Consider the following 23,789-nt stretch of genomic DNA (forward strand, 5'->3'; position numbering starts at 1 on the left):
CCGGACTGAAGTGCCTAGAACCACTCGGCCACTGTGGCAGGCTGCAATACATCACCAAAATTGATTTTACAGTAATTTCTATGTGACTCAATGGCTTCCTCCAAAGATAAGCTCAGTATATGGCTGTCAAGTCTGCCACCAGACACACATTTTGTGTGTATGAAAATATTTCCTCGAGGCAACTGGTTGTTATCATCAGGTGGCGGCTGTTTGTTGCTACTGACAAATAACAACTGCTAGTGTACGCATAGTGATTATATGTATGCAGGCCTCATGTGAGAGTCACACATATGCTTGCAGATGATGACCATAGTTTATTCAGAAACTCCTACTGGGAGCAGAGCTAGGACCTTACATTTGGGCACCAGATAGCCGGTGTCACTGCCAAGTGTCACTGTGGGTTGGAGCCAAACCAAAATTATTAGTTAGATGGAACTTTCGTTACCTCACAGTTTAACTGTTGTTGGAAATTGTCATTATTCTCTATATGTTGTGGTGGCACGTGGAAGGTTCCAGGCTGTACATAATTGAAATCATGATTCCCTGCGTATTAGGTTATCCGGTGTGCAAATACGTGTGGACTACTTTGTCACACAATCCCTGGAAGATGGAAACTGAGGACATCATGTTTGTCTTCTTAAAAATTACCAGATGTCCAGGAGGTATCAGACCTAGATGGCCATTAGAGGATGCAGTCTCTCCATTTGCCTCGCCATGTGAATCTTCCAGTCAATAATTGTCATTGTGGCCAATATAAATACTGCCACTCAGAGAATGATCAGTCAGTTTTGTACTCGCATCTGATATTGTCGGTTACTATCATTTGTGTAATGTGGACTATTGAATAACAGCCTTAGGTGGCACATGGTCTTTCTCTTTGGTCGTGATTTGGCCTGTGACTGTTGTTGCTCTTGACCTGTTTACATCATAGTGTTGAAGGTTTCAGCATTGGCCTATGTTTACATAGTTTGCGTTGATCTTGTCCTGGTCTGTCTCTCTCTGCTGTCAGTCAGCTGTGTTTAGGTCAGCTACCGCTTGTTGTCGTGTTCTCATACATAGGTGGCCCTTCTGCCTTGTGGCTTTAGGTGTTTCTCTCTTGGCTTCTGACACTTGCGCTGATATCAGGCCACTCACAGATATAGCATTGGTTCCAAGGAAAAATTAAATTGTCAGTGGCTTGGACGCTACATTGGTTTGCCTACTGGAGCAACAGCATAAGGTAACGCAATATCAGCAGCTTCAGATAAACTTGTTATAAAAGTAATTTCAGCTTCAGGTGGACAAACACAGGAGTGCATGAGGCCCCAACAGTGGATGACCTTTTTCGTCATCCATGATTTCGGCCTTTCAGTCACGCTATGGAGGACTTGGACACACATTTGCATCATCTGAAGCTACATTTCTCAGTGTTTCAAGTCACAGATGATTCAGTCCAGCGATCATTATTTCCATCTTGGGCATCACTAGACATGTTTCTTCTGCTCCGCAAATTGGTGCCTCTGTCTGACCCCGTGCACACTCCTTCCAGGGGATACGCACTCTGTTGACTAACTATTATTCAGAGAGATCATGTAGTTGCCTCCAGGCTCGAGTTTAACCAGTACTATAAACAACCTGGACAATCACACCACTCCTAGGTCACAGACTTATAATGTCTCAGACACAAATGCGATTTCACTTGCGCTAATCAAGGCTACAAGGCTTTGTGCGTGGACTCCTGGATTTGTGATGTCATGATTCAGCTGACAGCCAATTCTGAGGTCCGCATAGCAGCATTGAAACTGGATAACCTGTTATTGGAGGACTTCTTGCACACCACACACTTGTTTGAGATTGCATAGGCTAATAACGAAAGACTCGTAGTGAAGCCACAAGATTTGGTTGGTGACGTGCCACCACACTTGCAACCCCCACATCGCAGGCATAGGGCGACCTCCTGGTTGCAGCAGTGTTGTGATTCATCGTTGTCCAATGCCTGTGGTGTCTGAGCCTCTGGATCACAGGGGGCAGCCGTGTGGTAAAGGTGGGCGTCACCACTCAGTGTGTCAAAGCCACACAACCTGTTCCCATCCTGCCCCATAAGTGCACCGTGACATCATACATGGGTAGCAGTTGGTGGTCCCCCATGCAGAAATTGTTTCTCATACTTCGCATTTCTCACCAGGACTTCCTTCTCCAGGTGGAGACAGGGTCACCATTTATGTGATAAATCGGGTGACACATGCACAACTGGATTCACCAGAGATGTCCCCACCCTCGCTGCATTTGGGGCCTGTGGGAACAGTTGTATTCCTTATTGTGGGCAGTTCTCCTTCATTGTGGGGTACAAAAGTGTTTCACAGCTCATTACATTATCTGTGGTCAACCACCCATCTGCTACCAACATTTTTGGCCTTGATACATTTACCTTGTTAGGATTTTCTATTTGTGGTGAAGTCAAGGTCATATCCACCGTAGTTCCTATACAAAAACTGAACGGTCCCCACACTGTGTTTGCATCTCTCTTTCAGCTGGATTTGTGATGTGCTTCAGACTTTCAGGTGCACATCACCCTTCAGCCGGGTGACACACCTTATTTTTACTTCACCAGACCAATTTGTTACCTTATGTGATGATGTGAAGCACGAACTAGGTCATCTCCAGTCTGCTGGGGTTATTGATCAGATGAAATCTAGTGCATAGGCCACTCCCCTAGTCATCATCAGAAAGCCCAGTGGTTCTCCCAGATTGTGTGGAGATTTCAAGACTACAATCAATGCTCAGTCACAGGTAGAAACTTATCCTGTATCCTGCATGGAAGATAATCTCACCAGACTTGCTGGAGGGGCATATTGCACCAAGCGTGGCCTCACCGATGCCTGTGACCATTAGCTGAGGAATCCCAACACATTATTGTCATTAATACAACTTTTGGTTTGTAAAAGGGGCTCCCATTTGGCATTGTCTCAGCCCCCACAGTTTTCCAAATGTCTCTGCAACAGCTGACACAGCATATTATGGCTTGCATAAATTACTTGAATAATCTTTGTTATGGGACTCTACCCCGAGGAGGATTTGCAGAATCCTTTTTACAACCCTGCAGTATACAGGCCCACATTGTTGTTCAGAGATATGAATGTTTTCAGCCAAAAGTGGGGTATTTGTAGGACTGGCTCACCAAAGACAGAATCAGGCCAACTGATTGGAATATTGCCGCAATAGACTCCTCATTCTGCCCAAGAAACTTAACCGAATTGCTGATGTTTTTGGGCAAAAGCAATTATTGTTCCAGTTTCTTACCCTCTGCAGCCCACATTGTGCAACCCCTCAATCTGTTGCATAAGAAAGGGTGTGTTTTACAACTGGACTCCTTCGTGTGACTGTGCATTTACCCAATTGAAGACCGTGCTGAAATCTTCCTCTTGCCTCACACTATTCTCTCTCAGTTGGCCATTGGTTATGGAAGCCGACACATCTGCCAATGGCATTTATGTGGTCTTATTGTACAGGAATGGGGATGGTTCCAGGCAGCCTATAGCATACGCTTCAGGAACATTGACCCTTGCACAGCGAAACATTCCCAGATCAACAAGGAGGCATTGGAAATAATGTTTGCTATTAAAAAATTTCACGTTGACCATTTTAGGACACACTTCTCCCTAATCACAGGGCACAAACCATTGGTGACTTTATTCAGGCTGCACTCCAGCCTCCCAGAGCGAACAGTCCAATACTTTCAGTGCTGAGCTGTGTTCCTGACTGCATAAGCCATATCATCTGGTACAAGCCCATGGCACAGTATTCCAACTTCTTGTTATATCTATCCATTCACCCAAACCCTATTTCGACCAACAGGAGATCCTCTGCTTCCACATCAATATTGAGCAGCAATGTCTGTTGGACACATTTCCCGTTATGGCTGCTGAGGCCACTGCCACCATGTGCCAAGACCCAATCGCGTAACAGTTTCTCCACTATGTGATCCATGGCTGGCCAACTTACCTCACCTGCTGATTGGTGAAAGAGTTCAGCTCCCGCACTAACATTTCTCACAGGCTCTCTGTTATTGATAATGTCACTTTTGGACATTGAGACTGAAGTGCATCTGTTGGGCAGCCCAGCAAACGTGCACCAACAGGTGTATAGCTTGCTGCACCTAGGACATTGGGGTACGTCCTGCTTGAAAGCACTAGCTCGCCGACGTGTGTTGGCTGGTGCTCGACGGTGGCATCAAAGCAATGGTCTGTGTCTGCACAGCTTGTGCATGACACCAAGCAGTTCCCCCACAATCTTTCACCCTCTAGCCTACCCCCTGCCTCCTCTGGGACTGCATCCATCTCGATTTTGTGGGCCCACTTGGAATCACTGTGGTTGCTCATTGCAGATGCTTATTCAAAGTACCCATATGGTATACACATGCCATCTGTCACAACCAATGCCACTCTCACTGCCTTGGATCAGATTTTGCCCATTTAAGGGCTATCTCGCACATTGGTCTCTGATAAGGGGCCGCAATTCACAGCATCTGCCTTCAAATTTTTCAGTGAGGCCAATGGCATAAAACATATTTGCGCCCCTCTTTTCCATCCTTCCTTAAATGGTGAAGTGGAATGTTTCATTTGGACCTTTAAGCTGAAAAAGAAAACAGCTGTGAATCATCTGTCCCTATTTTTGAGCAGTTACCAAACCACGCTGATTAACAATCATTTCCCCACTGAGCTCCTCCATTGATGGCAAAGCAGATCTTGCATCATCTTCTGACACTGCCCCCCTTCAGTGATCTGCTTCTGCCCCTCCTAGTGTTCCAGGCTTGGCATGGCACTTCAATCCCACAATCCTACTTAGGCTTGGACGCCAGTAAAGGTGGTGAAGACTCATAGGTGGCAGGTTACATCTATCCAAACACAGGAGGTGCTCAGGCACCGCTGTCTCAACAGCTTCAGCCTTGAGCACAAGCATTGCATCTGCCACCATCTCTTCTACCACCATCTGGTAGCAGTGTGGCCCCACAACTGGAAACCGGTAAGTCCACACTGTTGCTCTGGTGATACCTTGAGCATCCATGTGGATTAGTGTTAACTCCCTGGCATGCCCATTGCCAGCAATATCCACTCTACCCCCTCCACCACACACACGGAATGGTCTGGGGCATTTCCGCCTGTAAGTGCCTCTCCCCCTCCCCTTTTTTTTTGGGGGGGGGGGGGGGGGGCAGGAGGTCTGGTATCCAGCTTTGCAAAAGTTGAATGACCGCTGGAGGTAATGGATGGGGATGGTGGACAGTGAAGTGCTGCAGGTTCGGCAGCACTTCACTGTCCGCCATCCCCACCATACTATCCTTCCCCCTCCTGCCCCAGCCTCCTCCTTTCCCCCATCCAGTTGCCACTTTCATCATGCACTGGCACTGCTGCCCACAGTGTGGTTTCAGTTGGCTGAGACTGCAGTCCTGCGTGAGGGGTGTGTGTGTGTGTGTGTGTGTGTGTGTGTGTGTGTGTGTGTGTGTGTGTGTGTATTGTTGACAAAGGCCATTGGCCGAAAGCGTTAAGTGTGAAAATCTTTATGTTGTGCCTATCTGCGATTCAGCATCTCCGCTCATAATAGTGTTATATTCTTCTTTTAATATGTAATTGCATTATAGTCTCCTCGGTTTTTCTCGTGTTGGTTCAAGGAAAGTTGTTGTTTTGCAATCTTAAGCAACTTATAAAGCAGTTATAGTGACAGTTTTATGATTATGTAGGCATTATACAATAATAAAGCATTTCATGTTGTGTGTTTACACAGTTTGAATTTCTTGAACAGAATGTGCTGGATGTCAGGAGGAGCTGAAGGAAGGTCAAGCGCTAATTGCTCTGGAACGTCAGTGGCATATATGGTGCTTCAAATGCCGTACTTGTGATGCTGTTCTTCATGGGGAATACATGGGGAAGTAAGTACTGTTGTCTCGCATTTAATATATACTTATTCATCTTCAAAGCAGTATGATTTTTAGTCATGTTTTGTAGATGTGATCCAAATTCTATTTATTAATTGAATAAATCTGTATGATAGGAGAAATCGAAGGGGACATTCGTCTAAACAGATTGCATTGTGAATTTTGTTCTGCAGTGAGAGGACCATTTTGAAAAACTTTGAGACTGCCTAGATTGCTATCTTATTATTTAGTTTCCAAGAAAGGTGGATGATAATTCTACCTATTGTCAGTAAGTCTAATAAGTTTCAGCTTGCTCAGTGTACTGTTTGAGGCACCAGTCTTCATTTGTTTTACTATGTGTGTAAATTATACTGAGATAGGATTGGAGTCGAAATGGGAGCACTCTGACATAATGATATTTTTATGTTTTAACTTTGGATTGGATGCAAATCAGAGTCTTAGCTGACCTTTGGTGAAGCAGATTTTCAATACTTTAATGTGTTGAGTAATAAGAGAAACTTCCTTGAAGATGAAAGTCGAATGGGGTGACTGATAATGGCTGCTAAAGAAGAAAACAAGCTTTTAGTGTTGACAGTATTTGAAGGGGATAACCACTGCACCTGTTAAACTGAGTGTTCTCTTGGGATTAGTTATGTATCTATTTATAATATTCCCCACGAGACTCTCTGGATTAAAAAGACCTGTAATTGTTGGATATTGTGTCTTCTAATCTCTGAGCAAAAAACACTACATATTTGAATCAAATTTTTTCATCATTTGATTGCAGTGATCAAGAAGAGCATGTAATATTGGAATTGATGGTGTAACTTAGCTGTAACAATTAAACCCTGAAACAAGGTGGGAATCATGCATTTCAACCTCTCTAGAAGAGGCGCACTAATAGGGGAAGGGGTTTATGGTGGCCACTTCACTATGATTTTTATTTATTTGTTCATCGATGAGTCATCTCACAATGATAGGATTTGTCATCATAATACATGAAAATAAATAGCGTCTTCATTTTTTACATCACTACATTGAACTAATGTATTTTTTTAATACTAGGCTGTGAGTTCTTTGACTGTATTTTTTATCTACCTGTAAACCCAAAAACTTAAGACTATCTGCTTCTTGTACTTGATTGTTAGACTATTTTGATAACATCTGGAGTTCTGTGTGAAGTACTGAATTGTGTGTATTGAGTCTTCTTAAAATGTAATGAACTTTGAACTGTATGTTGATGTTATCAAATATTTTAACAGCTGTCTTTTGAGTTAGAAGACTGGTGCTACTTTTAATGTCTTTGCATGCATCATCTACAAAAAGGAAAAGTGTGCTAGCACAGAGTTTTTCCAAAGATTTTGTCTTTCCTGGTAGTTAATTTGCCATACACATATGGGAATACTGTGTGTATATGGGAAAAAGTGAAGCTGCACCAGGGTTCGTATTACGCATGGAAGTATTGGTAAATAGGGTGCTGTCAGTGGCATACAGGCATGAGGAGCCTCTTCAAATCTGACCACGAGGACTGAATTCGCTGCAGAAATAGTTATGGTTCCCATTTGAAATTTTGTTAGTAACTGAAATATTTAAAACAAAACTAAATGGGAATAATAATGATACTTATTTTATTGCCTATGCTGGAAGAAATGTTGCTATGATATGATGGCAATTGTGATACTTGATTTATGTTACTGTCAGGTCAGTTCATCATTAAAATTTTTCACCCTGTCTTCACAGATAACTGTTGTTTGTCAGTTACCTTCATTTAGTTTACATTACTTTCATTAACTGTTTTATGTTCTCAGAGATGGTGTTCCGTACTGTGAGAAAGATTATCAAAAGCAGTTTGGTGTTAAATGTGCGTACTGCAGCAGATACATATCAGGGAAAGTGCTGCAGGTAATTATTATTTTTTTTTTTTACAGTATACTACTTGTATTATTTCTTACCGGAGTCTGTTGGAAAATTGGGGAAATGGAATAACATGAATGAACCTTGAACGAGGGCTTGTATTTGGATAATTACATTGAACACATTTCTTATAATGTTAAATCAGTGTCAAAACAGCATAATAGTTTTTCTCTCTGAGTGTCAGATATTTATACGAGTTAATTGCTTCCATTTTCTAGGCTGGTGATAACCATCACTTCCATCCGACATGTGCTCGCTGCACAAAATGTGGTGATCCATTTGGAGATGGAGAAGAAATGTATTTGCAAGGTACTGTTTTGGATCATTGTAATTGTTTTGTTCAACATTTTTAAGAAGTGCAAGAAGAGTAAAAATTGTGATGGTATAAAACTAATTCGAATAGATTGATAGGGGATGCTTTCAGGATGACTGTTAAAACAGTAATAACATGTTACAAAACCCAGTTCTAATCTGTGTATCATGTTTCTTTTCTCATTAATTTGTGATTTAGAAAGTAGTAGTAATTCATTACACATTTAGCAAATAAGGTGAAATAAGTGTGAAATACAAAAGATTTTCAACTTATGAGATAATGTGAAAATGAAATGTAACAAGGTCTCTCACTTGAATAAGCAGTGTACACCATTCTCTCTGATAATACATCCTGTTCATTTTTATTTGAATAATTTGTGCAGTCACCATTCCCTCTAAGTATTTCTGCTATGTGTGTTTTCTTCTGTATGTATAGTTATTGTGAAGATACGTACATAATCAACTAGAGCATTTGGCTCCAGAGGACCAACCAATAATAGTCTGGTCCTCAATTCTTCATATTAGTGTCATAAACGTACTCAGTTGTCTGATCCTGAAATTAATTACTAATTTGAAGTAGTTATCTAAGAAAATGTGATTAATGATTCAGTTAAATAATTTAGGTTTAATAACAAATTGAACATTACTTGGAGATTTACTGGGAAACAAAAAAGTTGAGAAATTTGTACTAATTTTTCTTCAGGAGAAGATCTAGGAATCTTATACTAAAATCAGAATTTACTGTTATGCTCAGGTTTTCCACTTGAGCTCATTATTGGATATTCTTCATTGTCATAGGAAGTCATCCATAACATATTGACTATCTCCACAGAGCTGCAGAGAGATCTAAAGAGATCACTGTGCTTTAAGCAAAAACTTCAGTAAATCTTCGTTAGATGAAAAGAAAAAGAAATATGGTAGTGGGGAAAGTGACTGTCACTTATTAATTGTAAAACTGTCAGTCAACATTTCCAAAGTTGAAGCAGTTGTCTGTACGTGAAGACATAGATCTGACATTGGCAATATACAGAATAATCAGAATGAGATTTTCACTCTGCAGCAGAGTGTACGCTGATATGAAACTTCCTGGCAGATTAAAACTGTGTGCCCGACTGAGACTCGAACTCGGGACCTTTACCTTTCATGGGAAAGTCTACCATCTGAGCTACCCAAGCATGACTCAAGACAGGCGAGGTACTGGCAGAATTGAAGCTGTGAAGGCTGGTTGTGTGTCATGCTTGGGTAGCTCAGATGGTAGAGCACTTGCCCACGAAAGGCAAAGGTCCCAAGTTCGAGTCTCGGTCCGGCACACAGTTTTAATCAGTAAAGAAGTTTCATACAGAATAATGTTTGCAAATGAAACATGTATTTAGACCTTTAGAGAACTTTGAAGTGACACATCAGAGTATGGCAGTGTGAACCCAGAAGGCACTGGATGAATTAGTAAAAACATTCTTTGGTCCTTCAAGAAGTATAAAATAAAATATGCACATCAGACTAGTTTCACAAGATCTTAACAGTGTAAACCTTTCAAGTTGGCAAAATATTGCCACTAGTGGCTTACTAATTTAGCTCCTGCTACCTCAACAACACATTTCCCAGGAGAAATAAAGCAAGAAGCATTTGAGATGAGACATGAATATTGACCAAAAACTTGATGGAAGACTGAAACATAAACATAAAACTTTTGAGATATGCAAAAATAACAGACAGAAAAATAAATTTCCTGCCTAGCAAATAAGTAAGCAGAGACAATGATCAGTCTAAAAGTGTAAAGAACTTTTGTGACTGTTATGGATCAATCAAGTGATGGTGGGTGTAGACCTTGTGAAGTTCAAAAAAAAGGAAGAAGCTGCTAGCATGGATAATATTCAACTAAAAGTCCTCAAAGGAGGACATAATCATCTGATGTACTTCTATACGATATTGTGTTCATCTGAAGCACAATGCGCTGCAATATTTATCTGCCAACAGCGCACAAGCAGCTTTTAATTAAATGTCCCCCTGTGCAGGAATATACATAATGTCTGGTCCAGCACAAATTTTCAGTGTTATTGTTCCATTATAAAGTTTATGGTTGTTCATATTCGCAACTGCGAATACATTTCATTCATGACATACTTCTAACAATTTCTTGTTATGTAGATTCACAACTACCAACCAAATGGAAAAAATGTATTTGTATTATGCTGCAAAACAAATACCTTATGCTCATCTATGGTAACCAGTCATGGAACCAGCTGGTATCTGTGGATTTTGAGAATGCTTTTAACAGTGTCAAGAGGGACAACTACCGGCAAAGATGGAAGTTGAAGGAATCATGGCAAAGATCATAATTTTAATGAAAGTGGTACACGAGGGCCATCTGCAGGTCCGACAGTGGATACAGAGGAAGTTACCAGTAACACTGCAATAAATCTAGAAGTGGAACTGGATTGCTGGATCTTCCAGATGATCTTAAAAATTGCGTAATGTCGTAAACAAGATAACAACAGAAGTATAAGGGATAGATTTTTCAACGAAACCTTTGAGATCTTGACTTTGCAGGTGACATTTGTTTTTTATCCAACATATTCCAAGAAATAGCTTTAAGTTGTTATCAGAGAAACATGGGCATTTGCTAATGCCAGAAAGACCAAGGAAATACAAGGAAAAAAATACATACAGGGGATGAAATTATACTATTCGTAACTCCATGTTTTCTCTGACTAGTTATTCTGTTACCTTGGTAATGCAGTCACAGGGGGTGGAAGTACCACTATTTGTTGGGAATGCAGGAGCAGCATAGTGTAGATTATCTTCAATCAAAAAGATTCCCAACAATTAGTAATAAAAGGATATTTATTAAATATGAAGAAATACTCAACTTAAAGATGCATCTTCTTTTGAAATGTGCAGCACAATTAGACGTTTGAAATCTTACAAATCAGAAGTCCTTTAAAATATTAAAGGCCTGTCACTCTGCTTGTAAGTGATGCCTGCGTCGAGTCCAGATCTGGCCTATGATGCCTACAGAGCCTAAGTCTGAGACGATTGACAAACACTGCAGTTTGTAAACTCGGTGGTAACTGGAGACTGTTCACGACCCGGTGCACTGAAGAGAACAGTTGGCTGTAGCTCAGTGCTCCAATATTTAATGAGGTGTCAACCAGGTGCTATTCACACATGTGATGACCACAGCTTGCTGCTGCAGCCCCTGGTGGACCTGATATAGTTCATACTGCCAACCCATACAGCTACTTTGCAACAAGTGTTTCAAGTGCAGCTTATCAATTGTGGTGCGGTACTCTCTTTAGTCGCGAGTACAGTCACCACAGTGTGGACTTCACAAATAGACCCAACAGACCTACAACTGCTATAGAAGTAGAGAACACTTATTAGAACAAAGTTAATTATCTTCCAGGTTCAGGGCCATTTTAAATTTTTCTATGCCCACAAAACATGGAGAGCAACCAAGCAAATAAGGGGGAAAGCAGAAATTATGAACTTCTATAAACCCATATTTTGAGACTCTCATCAGTATGTGGTGGCTGTACCTCATATCAGTTAAAAGTCCATTCAGAGTACACTGACTGGCATCATAAGGGAATATTGAAGGGAGCATGGACACTACAGACTATGTTTAGGAGAACAGTGATTAAGGAGGAGGTAAACAATGGCAGGACATAGATGGATTTTGCTGCTGTTTTGCTGTGGAGTAAAATGATGAATTTACGACTTTACATTTTTGAATTTTTTGAGTAAGCAGCTTATTTATTTAGTTTTATTTTATGTAGTGAAATTGCTAGTACTCTTTTTGCTAATTATTTTGCATTCAGATAATCATAATGACTATTATCTCTCTGTTGTTATGTTTTAAATTTAATACGGAATCCATCTTCTAGGTACTGCAATATGGCATCCTCGCTGCGGACCAGGGCCAACTGAAAATGGGGGTGCAGTCTTAAATGGTGCATTAGAAAATGGCCATTGCACTGACGGAGAATCGGGGAAAGAAGGAGGACGTGAATTTGATCACATGAGCAGCTCAGCTGTCAGTGAGATGCAGGCAAGAAATTGGCATTGTTTGGTTTAAAAGAGAATCCTACATGTTTTATTTGCAGTAGAAGAACAGAAGTAGTTGATGTAGTAAATGCATGATATATTTGTCAGATTCCTTCCTTTTCTGTGTTTTTGTTTGTTTGTGATAAAACAAATTGCCTAAGGCTTATTTTACATTCACTTGTGATAATTTTTTAAGAAAAATCATTCTAACAATTGTACACAAGCAGTAGTCATTCAATTTGTAGTAACTGTCCAAACATTTCCTTTAAGCATGTGATATTTTTGATTTACTTAATTGTCTGTGATAATTATATAAATAACTTGCACTATTTTTTATCTTACGTAAAAGATTTTTAGTTTTCCATTGTTTTTGCATGTTTGTTTTGTTAGCATGATTTCATGTGTAGAATTTGTTGGCATGCCTGTCATTTAAAAGCATTTAGCTTTGCAAAAAAGAAATTTGTTTCTTAACCTTTGGTGTGATTATTTGGTTTTGCAGTTTTCGCTGCGTTCCCGCACGCCTAGCCTTAATGGCTCATTATATAGCCCTTATAATAGCTTATCAAGGAAGGTTAGTATAGGTGTAAACTTATATGTGTTACTTTACTAGTAAGTACTGAAATTAAGTAGTCACTTTCTACAGTGTGTGTGTGAATGGAGATTAGAGTATGAAATCTGTAATGCTCATTCAGAGAGAGAGAGAGAGAGAGAGAGAGAGAGAGAGAGAGAGAGAGAGAGAGAGGGGGGGGGGGGGGGGTGCACTTGTGCCTTTTTTGTTTAAAATGTGCAATTGGTTAAAGTGTGTTTTAAATCACATTGGTTGTGTAACAAGTATTTTTGTAATATGAGCATTAGCTGTACACCATTACAATTCATATCTACCTGCACAAGGCTAAGAAATACTCGATACTGTGTGTCTCACTCTGTCTCATTTTTTGAATTCCTGTGTGTTTCATGTATGTGGATGCATGTTTGTGTCTCTCACACCTCCCTCCAGCATTCTTATTACTGTATGAAAGGCTTCATTTTCTTAAGATATGACATACTGCGTAATTAGGAGGCCGATATGTGGCAGGAGACGGGGTGGGGTGATATTTGATAGCAGTTGCTTGTTATGGAATGAACCTGTCATGACAAACATTATATTTACACATCAATTTATCTAATTTTTCCGTTAATTTTTGCTCATATAATCAGAGAAGGAAAAAACTGGAGGGTGGGGGCAGCAAATAAAATTATGTACTGAATTGTTTCAATACAACATAAAGAGAATACCACAGACTTCAGCTTCACTATATGCATGACTTAAGAATAAACTTTTAAACAAAAATAAATAAATATATATTAAAAACAAAGATTCCATGACTTACCAAAAGGGAAAGTGCTGGTAGATAGGCACAGTAAAAAAACACACAAACACACACACACACACACAATTTTGAGCTTTCGCAACCCACAGTTGCTTCGTCAGGAAAGAGGGAAGGAGAGGGAAAGATGAAAGAATGTGGGTTTTAAGGGAGAGGGTAAGGAGTCATTCCAGTCCCGGGAGCGGAAAGACTTACCTTAGGGGGAAAAAAGGACAGGTGTACACTCGCGCACGCGCGCGCGCGCGCACACACACACACACACACACACACACACACACACACACACACACACACCCATCCACACATATACAGACACAAGCAGACATATTTAAAGGCAAAGAGTTTGGGCAGAGATATCAGTCGAGGCGGAAGTGAAGAGGCAAAGATGTTGTTGAATGACAGGTGAGGTATGAGTGGCGGCAACTTGAAATTAGCGGAGATTGAGGCCTGGTGGATAACGGGAAGAGAGGGTATATTGAAGGGCAAGTTCCCATCACCAGAGTTTGGATAGGTTGGTGTTAGTGGGAAGTATCCAGATAACCCGGACGGTGTAACACTGTGCCAAGATGTGCTGGCCGTGCACCAAGGCATGTTTAGCCACAGGGTGATCCTCATTACCAACAAACACTGTCTGCTTGTGTCCATTCATGCGAATGGACAGTTTGTTGCTGGTCATTCCCACATAGAAAGCTTCACAGTGTAGGCAGGTCAGTTGGTAAATCACGTGGGTGCTTTCACACGTGGCTCTGCCTTTGATCGTGTACACCTTCCGGGTTACAGGACTGGAGTAGGTGGTGGTGGGAGGGTGCATGGGACAGGTTTTACACCGGGGGTGGTTACAAGGGTAGGAGCCAGAGCGTAGGGAATGTGGTTTGGGGATTTCATAGGGATGAACCAAGAGGTTACGAAGGTTAGGTGGACGGCGGAAAGACACTCTTGGTGGAGTGAGGAGGATTTAATGAAGGATGGATCTCATTTCAGGGCAGGATTTGAGGAAGTCGTATCCCTGCTGGAGAGTCACATTCAGAGTCTGATCCAGTCCAGGGAAGTATCACAAGTGGGGCACTTTTGGGGTTCTTCTGTGAGAGGTTCTGGGTTTGAGGGGATGTGGAAGTGGCTGCTTCTGTACCAGGTCGGGAGGGTAGTTGCGGGATGCGAAAGCTGTTTTCAGGTTGTTGGTGTAATGGTTCAGGGATTCAGGACTAGAGCAGATTCGTTTGCCACGAAGGCCTAGGCTGTAGGGAGGGACCGTTTGATATGGAATGGGTGGCAGCTGTCATAATGGAGGTACTGGTGCTTGTTGATGGGTTTGATGTGGACGGATGTGTGAAGCTGGTCATTCGACAGATGGAGGTCAACGTCAAGGAAAGTGGCATGGGATTTGGAGCAGGACCAGGTGAATCTGATGGAACCAAAGGAGTTGAGGTTGGAGAGGAAATTCTGGAGTTCTTCTTCACTGTGAGTCCAGATCATGAAGATGTCATCAATAAATCTGTACCAAACTTTGGGTTGGCAGGCTTGGGTAACCAAGAAGGCTTCCTCTAAGCGACCCATAAATAGGTTGGCATACGAGGGGGCCATCCTGGTACCCATGGCTGTTCCCTTTAATTGTTGGTATGTCTGGCCTTCAAAAGTGAAGAAGTTGTGAGTCAGGATGAAGCTGGCTAAGGTGATGAGGAAAGAGGTTTTAGGTAGGGTGGCAGGTGATCAGCGAGAAAGGAAATGCTCCATTGCAGCGAGGCCCTGGACGTGCGGGATATTTGTGTATAGGGAAGTGGCATCAATGGTTACAAGGATGGTTTCCGGGGGTAACAGACTGGGTAAGGATTCCAGGCGTTCGAGAAAGTGGTTGGTGTCTTTGATGAACGATGGGAGACTGCATGCAATGGGTTGAAGGTGTTGATCTACGTAGGCAGAGATACGTTCTGTGGGGGCTTGGTGACCAGCTACAATGGGGCGGCCGGGATGTTTGGGTTTGTGAATTTTAGGAAGTAGGTAGAAGGTAGGAGTGCGAGGTGTCAGTGGGGTCAGGAGATTGATGGAGTCAGGTGAAAGGTTTTGTAGGGGGCCTAAGGTTCTGAGGATTCCTTGAAGCTCTGCCTGGACATCAGGAATGGGATTACCTTGGCAAACTTTGTATGTAGTGTTGTCTGAAAGCTGATGCAGTCCCTCAGCCACATACTCCCGACGATCAAGTACCACGGTCATGGAACCCTTGTCAGCTGGAAGAATGATGATGGATCGGTCAGTTTTCAGATCACGGATAGCCTGGGCTTCGGCTGTGGTGATGTTGGGAGTAGGATTAAGATTTTTCAAGAAAGATTGAGAGGCAAGGCTGGAAGTGAGAAATTCCTGGAAGGTTTGGAGAGGGTGATTTTGAGGAAGAGGAGGTGGGTCCCGCTGTGATGGAGGACGGAACTGTTCCAGGCAGGGTTCAATTTGAATAGTGTCTTGGGGAGTTGGATCATTAGGAGTGGGATCAGGATTATTTTTCTTCATGGCAAAGTGATATTTCCAACAGAGACTACGAGTGTAGGACAGTAAATCTTTGACAAGGGCAGTTTGGTTGAATCTGGGAATGGGGCTGAAGATGAGGCCTTTGGATATGACAGAGGTTTCGGATTGGGGGAGAGGTTTGGAGGAAAGGTTAACTACTGAATTAGGGTGTTGTCGTTCCACATTGTGTTGATTAGAATTTTGAGGTTTTGGGGGGAGTTGAGCTGGAAGTGGGAGATTACACAGGATCGATGTGACAGGATACTTCCCAGGACTGGATCAGACTCTGAATGTGACTCTCCAGCAGGGATACGACTTCCTCAAATCCTGCCCCGAAATGAGATCCATCCTTCATGAAAGCCTCCCCACTCCACCAAGAGTGTCTTTCGTAACCTCTTGGTTCATCCCTATGAAATCCCCAAACCACATTCCCTACCCTCTGGCTCCTACCCTTGTAACCACCCCCGGTGTAAAACCTGTCCCATGCACCCTCCCACCACCACCTACTCCAGTCCTGTAACCCGGAAGGTGTACACGATCAAAGGCAGAGCCATGTGTGAAAGCACCCACGTGATTTACCAACTGACCTGCCTACACTGTGAAGCTTTCTATGTGGGAATGACCCGCAACAAACTGTCCATTCGCATGAATGGACACAAGCAGACAGTGTTTGTTGGTAATGAGGATCACCCTGTGGCTAAACATGCCTTGGTGCACGGCCAGCACATCTTGGCACAGTGTTACACCGTCCAGGTTATCTGGATACTTCCCACTAACACCAACCTATCCAAACTCTGGTGATGGGAACTTGCCCTTCAATATACCCTCTCTTCCCGTTATCCACCAGGCCTCAATCTCCGCTAATTTCAAGTTGCCGCCACTCATACCTCACCTGTCATTCAGCAACAACTTTGCCTCTGTACTTCCGCCTCGACTGACATCTCTGCCCAAACTCTTTGCCTTTAAATATGTCTGCTTGTGTCTGTATATGTGTGGATGGATGTGTGTGTGTGTGTGTGTGTGTGTGTGTGTGTGTGTGTGTGTGTGTGTGTGTGTGCGCGCGCGCGCGTGCGAGTGTATACCTGTCCTTTTTTCCCCCTAAGGTAAGTCTTTCCGCTCCCGGGACTGGAATGACTCCTTACCCTCTCCCTTAAAACCCACATTCTTTCATCTTTCCCTCTCCTTCCCTCTTTCCTGACAAAGCAACTGTGGGTTGCGAAAGCTCAAAATTTTGTGTGTGTGTTTGTGTGTGTGTTTTTTTTTTTTATTGTGCCTATCTACCAGCGCTTTCCCGTTTGGTAAGTCATGGAATCTTTGTTTTTAATATATTTTTCCCATATGGAATGTTTCTTTCTATTTTATAAATATATATTAATATATATTAATTTCCTTATTGCTACTAAGTTTTCCTTATGTATACAATTTTTGTTTATTTCAGTATTCAGGCGGTTACCACAGGACAGGAAGCCCAGGTCTTATTTTGAGAGAATACAAAAGTAACCAGTATGATGACATAAGTAGGATTTATACCTACAGCTACCTGACGGAAGAACCCTCTCTGGGATACCTTAGACGACCCATTGATCCGTATGACAAACCGCCAACTTCACCACATTTTCATCGTCCATCTTGTAAGTTGAAGTATCATTGTTTAATCTTTTTGAATATTACAGTGATTTGTTTCATGGAATGAAGTTTGTAGATGAACTTTTTATCAAAATGCCATTGCTGTCGAACTATTTGAGTGTTGTACTTCTCGTATGATGTAAAATGCGTGCTATTGTTAATTTTGTTGGTTATCGGCACTGTTACACGTGTTATCCTGGATATGTGATAGAACTAAGAGTGGATGGTCACAAATGTGCATCTCAGAAAATGTAACCTGCATATGCTGGAGAACATCTGTACCAGTTTAAAGTATTACAAACCTTGTTGGGCACTGTGGACATCACTTCAAGCAGGTCATTGCTATTACCAATTTTGTTGTAGCAGAGTGAATGCGAACATGTCATTTGCATTGAAAAAAATTGCTATCAGTAAAATGTTTATGGAATTCACTGCTTGCTTTTAATTGCCACTGTATTTTCATAAGTTGTCCAGTAAAGTCAAGCTAAGGTACTTTTGCTGATTTCAAAATATTGCTGTTGTGATCTTCAACGCAAAGACCTCTATACTAGTCTATTCTGTGCAAGCCTTTTCATCTCTACAACCTACATACATTTGAACCCATTTGCTATAGTTAAACCATAGTCTCCTTTTCTCCACACTACTCTCCATCACCAAATTAACGATTCTTCGATAACACTGGATGTGTCTGACCAACCGTGCCCCTTTTTTTTTTAGTTAAAATGAGCCATAAATTTCTTTTCTTCCCAATTTGATTCTGTGCCATTTCATTAGTTCATTGCTCTACTCTGGGGGAAGAGACACAGAAAGATCATTGTGCACATGACATTGGTGGAGTTGATTTTGATGTTGGCACTACATGCCATCCGGACCTGAAATAAGATACATGCAAGCACCAAGTCGACGGACTATCTCACCTTGCGCCCACCTTTGCTGCTGCTAAATATCATGTAAAACACACTATCATGCGGTGCAAAGCGATACTTGCGGACTTCCTTCGGTGCCAGATTCTGAGGAGGATGGAGCAGGTGGAGCGGTGGTTATGAAGCAGTTCCACCGGTAATGGTTCATCTCATGGGTGCAAAAGATAGGAGGCGAGAAACAGTTGCAGTGCTTGATCCTTGATGTGTGTGTGGAGTGAAGTTTGGCCATCTGCTGCTTGAAGATTCTGACAAAACGTTCTGCTTGGCCATTTGACTGTGGATGCAGTGGTGCACTAGTTAGATACTGTATGCCATTGCATTCACAGTATGCCATTGCATTCACAGAATGTCTCAGATTCATTTGATGTGAACTGAGGGCCGTTGTCGGACACTGACTCCAGGTAAACCTTTGAGGCAAAAAATACAGGACAACACCTGAATTGTGCTTTGTGACGTTGTCGAGTTCATGGGCACAGCAAAAGGAAACTTGCTGTACGAGTCAACTACAATAAACCGTCGAGAGTTCCAGAAAGGTCCCGGAAAGTCTATGTGCGCCAGTTGCCATGGTGATTGCAACTTAGGACAAGCAGAGAATTTTTGTAGCGGAGCGGACTGATTTTCCGCACATGCACGACTCTGTGACGTCATCTGTCCTATTTGAGTGTCCATACCCTGCCAAGTACAGTGTCGACGCTCTATAACTGTTTCTGTACGAACAATCCCCCAGTGCCCTTGGTGAAGTAACTACAACACTTCTTTTTGCAGAGCTTCTAGGATCAACACATGTGACTGTCCACTGTCATTTTGAACAAGAACCACACCTTCCTGTGGCATAGTGAGGCTATGCTGATATGCAAAGTACCGGCGTACTGCAGAGTTCTTTGTACTATGCAAGGAACGAGGAATTGGAAGACGTGGAAGTGCGTCCGCGTTATCATGTTTAACCATTGGACAATATACAATCTCATATTGGTATTTGAGACAACAACAAAGCCCATCTTCGCAATTTTTGGGCAGTTCGAACAGGAAGTGCTTTCGTTGGATGAAACAAGGACTGCAAAGGCTTGTGATCTATTACTGGGAAGAACTTTCTGCCATACAAATAGTGTTGGAATTTGGTGACACCATACACAATAGCCAAAACCTCTTTCTCAATTTGTGAATAGTTACACTGAGCTCTGGACAACACTTTTGGTGTGAAAGATATATTCCTGTCTTTATCACCAATTCTGTGTGAAAGCTCTGCACTGATTCTGTAAGAGGAAGCATCAACTTGCAATACAACTGGTTTGACAGTATCAAAGTGAACTAGGCATCAATCACTGAGCATTGCATCTTTAAGTTTTTGAAAAGCTACTTGGCACTCATCTGTCCAACTGAAATTTTCACATGTTTCCCACAAAGAAGCAAATGAACAAAAAGTTTGAGGGACTGATGTATCACTGATGAAACTGCTTGCTTGCTATTAGTTTTGCTAACACCTGTCACAGACTTTGAATATACTGCATTAACAACATGGACCTTTTGACTAGATTTTTGTGAGTGGGCTGTATTCATATGTTTGTTCTGGTGCAAAGATATGGACTGTACATGTCCTTTCTTGCCAAAAGCGTGACACTGTCAACTCGTTGCTAAATGGACATTGGTGCCCTCGCGATGAAAGAATGAGCACACATGTCCACTAAACAGCCATTGCACACACCAGTGCTGGAAACAGAGAAATGGAGGTTTCAAAAGACGAGCAATGGATTGTAGTGCCTTTCGTTACTGTGGAAAGAGTGTGGGGAATGGAAGTTCATTGAAGAATGGTACAAGTGTTCTGAGAGCACTGCATGTTTGTTGTGATTTCAAAGCTCTGTTCGGCCTCTGGGGCAATATCTGCCACTGTAACTCACCAGTCTTCAGTAATGAGGGCACCCACCTGCTGGACAATGGTATCAGTAATTGCAGTATGGCATTCCAGATCGTACATCATCGACCAACATGTGTTATTCCTTGAATTGCTTGTGCCATACCTTGGCCCTTGCAATGGGAAAGCATTGCTCTCTGTACACTTGCATCATTCTTTGAATGAATTTCCATTCTCCACATTCCTTCCGTTGTCAGGAAGACTACATTTCTCTGTTTCAACACTACTGAGTGCAGTGGATGGTTGACATATGTACATGTTCACTCCATTGTTGTAGGGACCCACTTTTTTTTCTATGGGCAGTGGCATTGTGATCCTTTTGGCAGTTCTCATTTTGCAGCCTCCAGCTCATCTCTTTTTGAATGACCCTTATATTTAGCAAACCGTTCACCGTTACAACAGACCACCATTCCCAATGCTGGCTGACTAGCCTTGAAGGATCTGTAAGGGTGACTGGCGAGGTGAGCACTGATGCTTCAGGAGTATGTCATCAGTGCTATACAAAAGTGGACGTCAGCAGCATTTCAAGTAATCCTTTGGCAGATCACAGCAGTGGGGATGAAATCTCAGTCATCACTGCATTAAATACATTTCTACTGAACAGAGGGAAGATCCAGTGTTGTTGAAAACCATAGAGCCATGAAGAATGAGGAACTGACCAAAGAAGAACTCCAATTAATAAATGGAAAGTGTGCAAGAGGAACTATGATCCAGTGGGGCAGAAATAGTTGCTCGTCATCCCAGCTCATGAATGGCCAACCCTCCTGAAGTTTCTCCGCAACACTGCAACATTTGGTCAGCTGTGATATGTGAACAGGCTAGACAGTATCAGCCATAGGTATCATTGGCCAGATCTCTACTGACCCGTTAGACACTGTATGTCTCACTGTAAGCAATGGCAGTGATGGAAGGACATGCCGCAGTTGCCTGCGGAGCATGGTACCAGTTCCACCTGCAAGAGCACCTTTCTACACTATTGGAATCAACTTCTTGTTGAGGTTTCTAAAGTTGACAAATGTGAGTTGACATGTAATAGTCTGTGCTGACTACCTTACCAGCTCCACTGCTACCAACGCTGTGCTCCATGAATTAAAAGTTCCTCTTAGAAAACATCGATTTGAAGCACAGAGCACCCCTTGTCATGATCTCTGATCATGGAAAAGTTTCCCAGTTGAGACTTGTATTAGAGGTAATTTCACATTGCAATATCACCCAAAGGATGACAACCCCCTACCATCCACAGAAAAATGGCTTTACAGGAAGTTTTATTATGGCATTGGCAGATTTGTTTTCAGTGTCCACTCCTGTCGAATAGAAAGATTAGTATATAATACTGCCCATTACGACTTTCATTTACAACACCGTTGTTTATGCTCCGCAGTTGCGAAGCCAAAACAACAGTGAATACACTTTTCCATTCCAGCTACCATATGCTCAGAATGACTTTGTGGAACACCAAATCACCAGGACCGAAGAATCAACACCTCTGGTTCATTTATAGATCCTGAACATGCAGGAGAAAGCTGGAGAGTACAGTAATGCTAAATGTTGGTCAGTGAGATGTATCACCTACCAAGTACTCAATTCTACTCTTCTTCTCACGGAGATGTAGAAGGTTAGGCCATACAAATTACCAGTCAAGACAGTAGTCAAATTAAAGCTGCTTCTTGAAACTTTGTAAGTATACTGTCTCAGTCAAATGCTTTCTTGATGTCACATGAGAAAATCAGAGGGTGATTATTGCATACATACCTCTCGGGCAGCATTTCACTGACCAACATTTAGCATTACTGTACTCTCCAGCTTTCTCCTGGGTGTGCAGGTTTTACACCTCTACAGGAAGTTGCTAAAGTACTACTTTGTGCTGCATGCTGTATGGGGTCGGTTAGCATAACTGGTTGGCTTGCTGCGAGTCATGAATTCAAACCCAATCACCATCAGTTATCTGTAATTTATCATTCATCATTTCTGGAAGGTTTTTTTTATGTTAGTAATGTTTGTATATTGTATAATATTCAGTCTTTGTATAAACAGTAGCAGTCTCCGTCCAGGACTTGAGTTCAGTTCTCTTCTCTTCTGGTTATATATTGATGCCAGTAACAAGTGTGCTTTAGTGCTAACTGTTGTACTTGGTTCACGACCCTACTTTTGGATTTGAACATGATTGTGATTACTACGTGGCAGTGTGTTGGATCTGATGACAATAAATAGACCGGACTTACTTGAGCACGACCCCATTTTGAAACTGGTATCGATGACCATGAGTTAGTTGTAGCAACTATGATTGCTACAGTTTGGAAAGTAGGAGATGAGGTACTGGCAGAAGTAAAGCTATGAGGACAGGTTGTGAGCCGTGCTTGGGTAGCTCAGTTGGTAGAGCACTTGCTCATGAAGGCCAAGTTTCAGATTCTTGGTTCAGCACACAGCTTTAATCAACCAGGCAGTTTCATGATTACTAGAATAAAAGTGCACAAAGGACAGAGTGCCATATCTCAAGATAGGTTAAAACATCTAGCCGCAGACAAGAGTATGTAGAACTGTGATGTGAGTTTAAAAGAATTGTTGTCCATGCACTGGTTATATATGTATGTATTAGAACAGTTTGTGGTGGGAAGACATTATCAGAAGTCTCCCACAAAATCCAAAGAAATTGTAGTTACATGTAAATATTGTCAGTAGCACCAAAGTTAGTGTCCAGACACTCATAGATGCCACATGAACTAAAGTTGTACCACAGTTTAATTCATGCACCTTAGCAAAAATGAGTGATTTAGATACTAGTGTTAGTGTCACTGAGAAACATCTGAAATCGCGAAAATTGAATAGAACTCCATGACTTGATGGAATCCCTGCCAGGTTCTATGAAGAATTTGCCGCTGAATTAGCCCTTCATTAACCACATAACACCCAACTTGTTATTTTCTCATGTGACATCGTGAAAGACGTGGATCAAGGCGGTCAGGTAGATGCAGTGATTCTTGGCATCCAAAAAAGCATTCACCTCAGAATAACATCTACACTTATTATTAAAAGTGTGATGGTATTGGGTACTGAGCAAAATTTATGAGAGGATCAAGGATTTTTGGTAGGATGTACTTGTGAGGTTTACATGTTATATTAAATGACTGGAGTCATCAACAGAAGTAGAAGTAACTTTATGCATGCCCAAGGGGAAGTTCATTTACACACACACACACACACACACACACACACACACACACACACACACACACACACACACACACACACACACACACGGCATGGAAGACGACACCCTGAAATTATTAGAATCCTACTTAAGCAACAGAGTA

The 23,789-nt window shown here is 42.0% G+C and overlaps 1 protein-coding gene across 6 annotated transcripts in view; it reads left to right on the plus strand.

Moving 5' to 3' along the window:
* Positions 1-23,789, plus strand: part of LOC126175901 (actin-binding LIM protein 2) — a 328,131-nt gene that overhangs the window by 224,791 nt on the left and 79,551 nt on the right. For 5 of the 6 annotated variants that reach the window (XM_049922962.1, XM_049922960.1, XM_049922964.1 and 2 more), the window contains 6 exons: positions 5,776-5,902; positions 7,696-7,789; positions 8,020-8,110; positions 11,998-12,161; positions 12,657-12,728; positions 17,459-17,651. In XM_049922962.1, the coding sequence (XP_049778919.1) occupies positions 5,776-5,902; positions 7,696-7,789; positions 8,020-8,110; positions 11,998-12,161; positions 12,657-12,728; positions 17,459-17,651 (741 nt within the window). The remainder of the gene's footprint in view (positions 1-5,775; positions 5,903-7,695; positions 7,790-8,019; positions 8,111-11,997; positions 12,162-12,656; positions 12,729-17,458; positions 17,652-23,789) is intronic. The other variant, XM_049922961.1, reaches the window with a different exon arrangement.

This window comes from Schistocerca cancellata, chromosome 3 (genome assembly GCF_023864275.1).
Source record: "Schistocerca cancellata isolate TAMUIC-IGC-003103 chromosome 3, iqSchCanc2.1, whole genome shotgun sequence".
Classification (NCBI taxonomy): Eukaryota; Metazoa; Arthropoda; class Insecta; order Orthoptera; family Acrididae; genus Schistocerca; species Schistocerca cancellata.